Source organism: Lepidochelys olivacea (genome assembly GCF_965140295.1).
Source record: "Lepidochelys olivacea isolate rLepOli2 genome assembly, chromosome: 11".
NCBI classification, from domain to species: domain Eukaryota; kingdom Metazoa; phylum Chordata; order Testudines; family Cheloniidae; genus Lepidochelys; species Lepidochelys olivacea.
Window position 1 is genome coordinate 2,328,644 of NC_140421.1, and position 10,245 is coordinate 2,338,888.

General features: G+C 59.4%; 1 protein-coding gene across 4 annotated transcripts; it reads right to left on the minus strand.

Moving 5' to 3' along the window:
• Positions 1-1,872: 1,872 nt before the first annotated feature.
• Positions 1,873-10,232, minus strand: BCS1L (BCS1 homolog, ubiquinol-cytochrome c reductase complex chaperone). 4 transcript variants are annotated; one of them, XM_084643518.1, is made up of 8 exons: positions 10,102-10,232; positions 6,868-7,254; positions 6,149-6,288; positions 5,826-6,020; positions 4,897-4,960; positions 3,791-3,960; positions 3,119-3,236; positions 1,873-2,303 (listed from the first exon to the last, which is right to left on the minus strand). In XM_084643518.1, the coding sequence occupies exons 2-8, from the start codon at positions 7,185-7,187 to the stop codon at positions 2,051-2,053; spliced, it is 1,260 nt and encodes a 419-aa protein (XP_084499644.1). In that variant the 5' UTR covers positions 7,188-7,254; positions 10,102-10,232; the 3' UTR covers positions 1,873-2,050. The 4 variants fall into 4 exon arrangements, with proteins under 4 accessions (XP_084499644.1, XP_084499643.1, XP_084499645.1 ...); XM_084643517.1 differs by having other exon boundaries at positions 6,868-7,251; positions 10,102-10,173; XM_084643519.1 differs by lacking the exon at positions 10,102-10,232 and adding an exon at positions 8,551-9,467.
• Between the last annotated feature and the right edge of the window lie 13 nt (positions 10,233-10,245).

The window sequence follows — 10,245 nt, forward strand, 5'->3', positions numbered from 1 at the left end:
GACAGCCAATCCCCTCTGAGCAGGGCTTAGCTGAGACCCCCAGGCGAGGGTCCCTGCGGGTGGGGTCAACGGAAGGGCCCAGGAAGTGGGGGGGACACTAGCAATGTTATCCTGGGTCTTCCTCGCTCCCCCACAGGCCTGGCCCGCCCCTCACCACACCTGAAAATGGTGTCCCAGCTGCCCAGAGAGCGGTTCCAGGATGAGGCCGATGGTGTCACTGAAGTGCTGCGTCTCCACGGGGAGCTCCTGCTCCAGGCACCCAACAAGCTTCGCGCCAGTGAAGACTGAAGTGACCTCGGTATTTCCGGCAGGAGCTGCCTCTCCGAGCGGAGAGGGGGCACCGGACAAGGGGTCCAGCAGGTATGTTACTGGGAAGCATTCCCATGGCGTGTGCCAGACCCACACAGCACATCTCCCCCCCCACCATGCACACAGCTCAGCTACACAGGGAGACAGAGATCAAACCCAGAGGGTACAAGGAGCACCCGCCCACTGAAGATCATAGGTGCATTTCAGTGGGCTTCTGCTCAGGCCTTAGGTGACCCTAAATGTTCTGCCCATCAGGCTCTCGCCAGCTGGCAGCAGGCCTCCTCTGGAGAGGGCAACGCCGGGGACCCTGGAGCCAGGAAGACCATAGTTCTAATCCCAGCTCGGATGCTAACCGACCACATGGCCTTGGGCAAGTTACTTCCCCTTATACCCTCGCAAGCCGACTCAACCCAGACAGGAGCCGCCTACAGGCGCTGGGTGTAGGCTGGGTCAGAAAACAACCCGTGCCTCTCATCACCACCTCCTGCCTGGCGCGGCTGCAGCTTGCCCCACTCCTGCTGGCCGCTGCCACCTCCCTTTGCTGCGTGCTGAGGAGTTGCAACGTCTCTTGCTTCGCCACACGCTCAGTGCAGCGAGGTGGCGGCCGCAGGAACGGGCAGGGGTGCGCCAGAGACGGATCCCGGCATGGGGAGTGGGAAGTCCCCAGCACAGGTGGTGCAGACTCAGGTTCCGGCTGGGTCTGAAAACGACTCAACCCACTCAGGATCAGGTGGGCTCGGGCTAGGCTTGAAAATGAGGCTAGAGCAGCCCTCTACCTCGTTTCCCTGTGCCTCTGTTTCCCCCCTCAATAAAATGGAGATAATACTACAGCAGGGACAGCTCACGTGAGTCAGAAAGAGCCTGTCTTGGAGCTTGATCCGCTGATGGGGATGGAAAGATTCCCACGAACTTAACAGGTGCTGGACTGTGCCCTTGTTGTGAGCGCACGCAGTGACCAAGTCTGTGCCAGTGAAGATCAGAGGGCACTCGTTTCCTAGGCACAGCAGACATGCTTAGGCTGCGAGCTCCTTGGGGCAAAGACTGTTAGCCTGCGAGCGCTCTGGGACAGGAACGGTCTTCTTGTTCTGGGGTTGTAGCGTGACAGGCTCCTGGGCCTGGCCTGTGGGCCCCTGGAAACTCCCCCAGTACAGATCACTCAGTAACAATACCCACAGATACAGAGCAGGTTAATGAAAGTTTGCAAAGCACCTGGAAGACAGAAGGCCCCATAGGGGCATGGTAGATGCTTGGTAGGGTTGAAAAGGGCCCCGTCCCCCTACTTCACGCTGTGTTGTATTTACAGAGAACATTCAAAAGCAGCTGGCAAATATTACGCTCCAGAGCGGAGCCAGGCATCATCTCGAGCTTCCTCTCTATTATCTCCTCACTCTGTCTTTCACTTAGCTCACTGGGCCACCCCGTGTGGGGATGGGATATGGCCAGGTGATTAGCAGGCTCAGAATGCCCTGGCATTTCAGGCACAGCTGGGTCCTGCACGCTAGCAGCTGCATCTGGGGAGGAGCGATCACGCTGGACAGTGGGAATACCGTGGGAATCAGGGTGTCCTAGTTCTTTTTATATTTTAATAGAAACCCAAGGCCTTGTTGAGGTAGCAAAACAAAGAGCCATCGGCTCCATGGGACTGTCACAAAGCAGCATCCTCACGGTTATCATGTCCTCCATGAGTCACTCCCAGTGATGGAGCTGCAAGCCCCTCCCCTTTGAAGGCACCTGCCCTCGGTCACAGTGAAATCGACTGCACGTTTTCAATGGCCCCCACTGGGTCTGCTTTATACAGCATGAAGTGGCCCTGCACCTGTGCGGCGCTGATCTGCTCGGAGACGTGCAGAGCCTGCTCTGCAAACTTTTCGCTGGCAGCCACGGGCTGGTCTGGGTAGAAGCGCTGGAACATGCGGGAAATCTGCCAGCGGGAGCAGGGTCCCACATACTGCTTCAGATCCACCCGGCCAGGGCGAACCAGGGCTGGGTCCAACCTGCGGGGGCAGAGGGACACATAGAGGTGCTCAGTTCCCAGGGCCTGCACAGTCAGAGGAGTCAGCTCTCCTGGGTGCGAGGGACCAGTCACTGCTCTCTGACCTGCCCTTCAATGGTATCCCGAGGGAGGGGCAGGGGGAGACAGGTGGGCCCCCTTATCCTCAATACCTTCCACAAGAGCAACGGGGATGTGCCGTAAACCACAGACACGTCTTTGTGTTTCCTCCAATGGGAACACCCCACTTAAGTACCACAGGCTGGGAGAGAGACCTCATGCCCCATGCACTGTTGTGACACAGAAAGTACGGGCGAGATCCTGCTGGGGGCTTCTAGCTTGGTGGGGTCTCTGTAAAGCAACTGAGAGAAACCTGGGGAAGAACCAGACAAAAGAGACCAGCAAACCCTCAGCATCCTGAAAAGATCAGGCTTCTCCTGGGGCAGCCAATCTCCTGGGCAGGTAGTCCACTCGGACACGCCCACCCACACACCTGTGACGGGCGTTCCGTTGTGAAAGGAACTGCAGCGAGGAGCGCAGCTGTTGGAGCTCTGCAGTGGAAACACGGAGGAGGAGGAGGAAGGGTCTCCGGGGGGCGAGGAGAGACGCAGGAGGAAGGTCACAGAGACTGTGGAATGGCAGTGTTAGGAAAAGGGGTAGGTGGGGAGGGGAGCCCGGTTGTTTGGCTGATCAAACTAGACAAGACCAACCCCTGAAACGCACACTTCAGGGAATGGTCCTGCCCTGAGCAGTGAGGAACTTAGCTGGGAGCCGGTTGGTTCCATTTCATCCCCAGCGCCCACAGAAGGGGGCTCTGACCTGTCAGCGTGATTGGTGGTCATGAAGACGATCCGGGCCTCCGTGGAGGCAACGCCGTCCAGCGCGTTGAGGAGGCCGCTGAAGGTCAGCCGTCCCATGCCCTGGTAGGCAGTTGGGTCTGGAGGGAAAGGCAGCACAGATGTCTCAGACCCAGGGTAGGTCTGGGGCACCCAAACTCTGCCCAGCAGACAGCAGCATTGGCAGCTTACCAGCCGTCGGGGAGCCGCCCCATCTGCCATCAGTCAACACAACAGGCCAAGACGGCTGGTCCCAGGCCAAGTAACCTGGCCACTCTGTACCGCCGCACTATAAACCCACACGAGCCCGCTACGGGCATGTTTCCAGGGACACTCCCTGCCCGCAGCACAGCCAGCGGCAGGCTGCCCACCCCATGCCACGCACAGGGCAGGGGAGCCAGCGGGGGGACCCCAGGGGGCTGAAGAGCAAAGGGGAATATGCAGCTGCCTCCTCCCTGGGGATCAGGGACTCCCCAGGCCCAGCAGAAGGAGCTCCTCCAGCCCCGCTCATTGGCAGCGAGCCGGGCTGGGACCTCAAGGGGAGAGGAGAGGCATCTCCACAGGGTGCCCAGGTGCTGAAGACAAGGGCGAGGCCTGCGCCGATTTCCCCGGGGGTGGGAGCAGGCCCCCGGGATGGGGAAGGGCCGGCACTAACTCTCCGCAGCGAGGTCCCGGCTGACGAAGGCCGCGTCCACATCCTCCAGGAGGATGATGCTCTGTTGCGGTGCCACACTGAGGAGGTGGTTGAGGCGGTCGTCGGAGAGGCTGTGGTCGCTCAGGCTCAGCAAGCAGATGCCGTACTCCAGCTCGCCGGCCAGGGCCGTGCTGGGGGGGAACACATTGCAGGAGTAAAGCACCAAGCCGCGAGGGAGCCCCCAGGGGAAACCACTCCCTCCCCAGTCCTGTAGGGCAGGGGGCACCTATATCAGACCCCCCAGAGGGCAAGGATGGGCCAGGAGTTGGGTGCTGGCCTGGGATTCGAGACCCAGGTTCCATTCCCAACTGGGACGCGGCTCTCCCATATGACCTCCGGCAAGTCACCGTCTCTCTGCACCCCTGCCTCCCACATGCAAGCCCTGCCCTGCCTCCCGGGGGCTGGGAGGATAAATGCAGAAAGGACTGCGAGGTACTCAGTGAGGGGGGCCCCTAAGTTTCCCCTTTGGCAGAAACATCTGGAGCCTGACTCTCCCCCGCCTGGCCCCTCGTGCCACCGCTCATCCGTGGGCACAGCAAGCACGAGTGGGGGGCAAGTGCTGGTGCTTGGCTCTGGGAGTGGGTTGCCCGCCCTGCACAGGTGGACAGGACGACACAAGGTGCCAGGCGGGCGCCTCCAGACAGAGGTGTCAGGCCGAAGGGGGGATCCTGAATGACGAGCTGGTCAAGGGGGCCCGATTTAGTGTTACCCCCAAAGCACCGCTCATCTTATGGGAGTGGCCTGTCTGACCTGTGTATTAGCGCGTGGGGGGCCAGGAGGGTTTTGGCGTGTGGAAATAACGCAATTAGGATTTCAGGGGCAGGTGAGCCCCACCAATAGTCCTGCTTCGGGCCTCCAGCAGGCTAAGCAGCATCTCTGGACATGGTTCTTTGGCTTTCTTCTCTGCAGCACATTTCTGCCTTGCTAACCCTCCCCTCCTCCTCCACAAAGAGCCAGTCTCCTTCGTCCTACAGAAGCACACACCGGCCCTCCCTCCATCTGGCCGAAGGGGACCTAGAACTCCAGGAGATGGGGAAAGCTGGCATTACCCAGCACACAGTACTCACATGAAGCTGCTTTTCCCACAGCCCGGGGGCCCGTAAAGCAAATATCCCCTCCTGTACGGGATTCCTAGGAAGAGAGGGACCCATCAGAAGCTGGCAGCGTGCCCCGCGCCCAGCCTGCCACAGAGCCCTAAAGGACAGAACCTAACTAACGATCACACCTGCAGCCCACAGCCCCAAGTCCCAGTGTCACTGAAAGCTGCACTGGGCCCCCTGAGCTGGACTCTTGCTGGCGTCGCTCTAACATGTCGTTCGTGGCCAGCCTGCTTTCCCACTGCAGCGCTGCTTGGCTCTGGTTCAGCCGGGCACTGGAGCTGAATCAAGCTGGACCGACAGTGGGGAAGCTAAAGGGCGGAGGGGTAACCTGCTTGCTTCCTACAGTGCCAGGGAGAGACAGAAGAGGCAGACACCAGGCACAGAACACGGCCTTCCATGCAGCAAGAGGCCCCTAGGGCTCTGAAGTCCCACAGCAGGGCTGCCTAACACACTGGGCCTGTATCACCAAGGCAACGCTCCAGTTTCCACCCGCAACGGTGAATCGGGCCCGCTGAGCGCAGGAAAGAGGTGCTGCCGATCAGGTGCAGAAACTCCCCCCTTTCAGGTTGTGGACGCTGCAGCAGGACCCTGGTGCCCCACAGGCAGCTGCAAGGATTGTACAGGACACCTTTTTCGTACACAGAAACCCAGGGTTCAGGGGTGGAATAATGGGGGATGAGTCAGGACTAAGGCACATCGGTGGGGCTAGGCTGGCCTGGACTAGCTAAGGGGCTGCAAGTTTGGATCCAGGTGCACTGGGAGAGGTGTGGCAGGCTGGTGAGGTATGTGGGGAGGCAGGGCACCTGCCCGCATCATCCTGGCTCTAGGTTACATTATTGCCCCTCCCTCTGACCCCAGAGGAAGGACAGAGCCATCAGCCCGGGAGGGAGCCTTGCCTCTCTCAGTGTACCACTTGGGGTTATCGATGAACTCCTTTACGTCCTGCACGATCTTCTCCGAGATCCCCTTCTCCAGCACCACAGAGGCAAGTGGCCGACGGCGGCGCGGGAACCCAAACGGCCGCCATTCGGCACCCATGGCCGTATACATGACTGTCTTCCCTTCCTGCTGCCTCAGAGCCAATTCCCTGGCTAGAGAGAGACAAAAAGAGGGGCTGGCAGTGAAAGGGAGTCTCCCAGAAGGCACCAGGCAACGGCCTGGCTTTTATATCTGCCAGGTTTCAAATCTGTTGCGGCAGGGTCCTGCCAAACAGCCATACCTTCCTGGAGGATGTTGAAGAAGATCTCCCGGTTGGTGCCCAGGGCTGTGAACGTCACTGACTCCCAGGGGGTTCCCGTGTGCAGGTCGATCATTTGCTTCTCTCGGTTCCGCTCGATGCGGATCCACTTCCTCCGATACCTGGGAGCAGGAGGAGAGAGAGAAGCTGAGCCAGGGGATGAGGCGAGATGCGGCTTAGGAGCATCTTCACTTAAGCACTACAGTGGCCCAGCTGCGCTGACGCAGCATTTTAAGTGTCCCCTGGGCTAACTGTTTTGCACTTTTACAATCCCACCCTGCAGCGTGAGTTCCACAGGTCGGTTCTACACCCCGTACAGAAACAGATCCGTTTCCGTTGTGCGGCGTTTGAACTTCACCGAGTAGCCTTTCCATTTCGCACGGGTGAGCAAGAGCATTTGAGGGGCATTCTCGACTCCAGTCTCTGGACCGAATGAAGCCACTGACAGAGGTACTAGAGACGAGCTCAGCATGCTATTTTACGGCAGCCACATCTCCTCGTACTTGTCTCCTTTCCAGACTAAGCAGTCCTGTGTGCTGATCCAAAGCCCACTGAAATCAACGGGACACTTTCGCTGACTTCAACGGGCTTTGGATCAGGCCCCTAGGCTCTTCAAGAATTTCTCTTCACATGGAGCCCACGGTTCCGGGAGGCAGCTGAGCAGTTCCCGGCCCATTCCTCCCCCTCTCTGCCCCCCTTACCAGATGAAGTGGTTCCCTGGGCTGGGGATAAAGTCGAACTTAGTGCTGATGCGCCCGCTCTCGTGTTGCAGGTACGAGGTCTCCACGCTCAGGTGCTGAGTGTGCTTGGCGTAGTGCGAGATCCAACTCAGCAGCCACTGGTAGCTCTTGTCCTTGCTGGGCACCTCCAAGGTGATCATGTAGTGTCGGCGAAAAGCAACTGCCCCAAACTGGGCCCCCTTCCGGGCCAAAGCCAGAGCTGTGCCCACCCCTACCAGGCCAAAGCCAGCCCCGAAGTAGGGATTGTCCTTCAGCGCTAAGACAAAGTCAGAAAAGGGCATGGTGGGGCCGGGGGAGTCAGGCGGCTGCTTTCAGTGGCATCGTGTCTGCCAGCCAGAAACAAACCTGCTGATAAAACAAAGAGGGAAAAGGCTGAGCCATGGGGTGCCGATGCAAGAGCTCAGCACAAGGCGGTGACACAGATGTAGGGCCGAGATGTCAATCATACAACCCACAGGCTGGATCTGGCCCAGATTACATCTTTACGGGGCCCCGTCCGCATGGTACGTTCAGATTCGTCACCACCTGAGCTTTCCTTAAAATGCAAAGCTAGTTTCTAGCCCTTATGGATGCAGAGAAAACCCTTCAAAACCTGAACCACGGGTAACAGGTCCAGCAACATCTGCCTGCAGCAACAGACCCTCGACATCGGGGAGATGTTACAGTCCTGAACGTATACCTCAGCCCATCAAGCACAATTAGACCCAGAATTCATCCCTCTTCCCCCTAGTGACTCACACCCTGACAGAGAGGATCCCGGCTTGCTTTGGACACAACTCTCAAACTGAAGCAGCACTGATGACCATATGGGAACCCAAGAACCACTGTCATCAGACCGGCTTCCTCCTGAGTGCCCCCTCGGGGCCTGAGGTGACACTGCAGCAGCCCTGCCTCAGTTTCCCCACCTGTGAGGGCTTTCTCCATTACATTACCAAAGCAAACTTTCTGCAAGTTCAGCAACACCCCTCCCCGGGCTGGATTTCTTAATGTAACAAAAAAGTTAAAATGAGTTCTCAGCCCCCGCTCAAGTCCACGTTCCTAGTCCTGGTGGGGACCTCCCCACTAGGAGCCTTTTCTCTGAAAACTCGGGGTTTCCTGCTAGATCCTACTCACCCTCAGCACTCTCCAGTCCCTCTTTCCTGGAGCATTCCCCTCCCTAGCTTCCCACTACCCTTTACAGGGGGATCAGCTGCTCCCCTGCTCAGGTAGCCTGCTTAGTAACTATTACTGGGCCCTTAAAGAAGGCCGCCACCCTTGATATGCAGACCCAGGGCAGATTGCAGCCTTTAACATGGAGCAGCGGCCAGCAGGGAATGCAGCATCTTGACTCCTGGCCATCGTCCTCAACGGGTCGGGGCCCCGTAACTTTTTGTGCTGCAGAAAGAGAAGCAGCCCCTAGAGTGCTACAATCACCTGGGAGGATGCAGCCAGGACAAGGCTCTCGGGAGCGGGGGCGAGGAGTTCTTCGGGAAGGGTGGAGAGTGGTGGAACACCACAATAGGCCACCAGGAGGAGTCTGGGGGTACAAGAGTGTAAAACCAATCTTGGCTATCTCAGGTGAAAAGTCAAACCTGGGGCTTTGGGCCCTAAGCTGTTGGAAAAGCCTGTTGCAATTACTGAGGATTTATTACTGCAGCTAGTCACCATGCATCTCCAGTTGCATCCCGAAGGCATGTCCCGTGCAGCTGGGGGCCTGGACATGACGGAGACAGAAGCAGCCTCTTGCGTCTGTGATGGCAGTGGAAGGTCCAAAGCCACAGAGCCGTCCTGTATCAAGCTGTGGAAATGCTTCCCTGGTAAGGCAGCATGGGCTAGTGGACAGAGGACTGGAGGGGGTTCTATTCTTGGCTTGATTTTGGGCCAGTCCCTTCCCTTCCCTTCCATCTCCCCATCTGTAAACACGGGTAATGATACTGGCCTTGTCTGCAAAGGCACTGTGAGATCCACCGATGCAACTGCTCGATAAAAGCCAGGGATCGTTACTACCAGGGGCATCGAGGATGCAAAATTTGGGTGGCAGTTGGGTTTAACCCCGAAGTCCTGTCCCAACCTCTACCTCCTTGATGTTCTCTTGCTCTGTTACTGATGGAGCCTGTTGAGTAATTTGCCTTACACATTGTATAAAAGCTGCTGTATAAATAAGCTGATTGTATCACAGGGACCTGCTCTTTCCTTGGGCTGTACCTTCCCACCAATGACGATATCCAGCACTTTTCATATTGATGCTCTTTACATGCATCAGTGACTTAAGCCTCACGCGGCCCTGCGAAAGGGGGGGCAGCATGATCGCCCCTTCTGCAGAGCTGGGGAAGCTGCGGCTCAGAGGGGAGCGGGAGACCGTGGCAGAGTCAGGAACAGAATCCAGGAGTTGTGGGTCTCCACCCCCCACCCCCTGCTCAACAGGCTGACTCCCTACACAGCTGGGGAGAGAACCCAGGAGTCCTGACTCCAGCCTGTAACCAGCAAACACATTGCCGCAGCTCTCAGCTGGTCGGGAGATGGGTGGCTTGGTCCGCCAGCTGCCTTACGCTGAGGGAGCCTGACCCAGCTGGAGAGAGACCCTGATACCTCCACACATCCCCCATTCATAGAGTCCCCCGTAAAGGAGCCTGAACCCCCTGAGGTCCCCTTTCATGGGGTCTGCCCCCCTTCCCCCCCACTGTAATAGGATCTAATTCCCCTGACTCCCTCCCCACTATAATGGGGTCTGACCCCCCCCCACTGTAAGGCAGCCTGAATCCCACAGACCGGTTCTCCCAGCCCACAGGGTCTGACCCCCACTCACCCTATAATGGGTGTGACCTCATGGGGCCGGCCCCCAGCAGCCCCCCTCTCTCCCCCCCCCGCCACGGGGCCGGCCCCCAGCAGCCCCCCTCTCTCCCCCCCCCGCCACGGGGCCGGCCCAAAGCAGCCCCCCTCTCTCCCCCCCCCCGCCACGGGGCCGGCCCCCAGCAGCCCCCCTCTCTCCCCCCCCCCGCCACGGGGCCGGCCCCCAGCAGCCCCCCTCTCTCCCCCTCCCGCCACGGGGCCGGCCCCCAGCAGCCCCCCTCTCTTCCCCCCCCCGCCACGGGGCCGGCCCCCAGCAGCCCCCCCGCCCCGCTAGCAGCCCCCATTCCTTTCCCTCCCCCTCCCCGCAGCTCCCTCTGCCCCGGGCGGGGCCGTGACCATCTCCCGACCCCTCTCCCCGGCCCTTACCGCCACGCAGCGCCGCTCTGTCCCTCCTGCCTCCCTCACTCTATGGTTCCGGTCCGCCGAGGGACCCCGCTCTCCACCCCGCGTCTCTATGGTTCCTGCTCCGGCCCCGCTCCCCCTCCCCGGCCGCAGGCACCATAGAGTGCG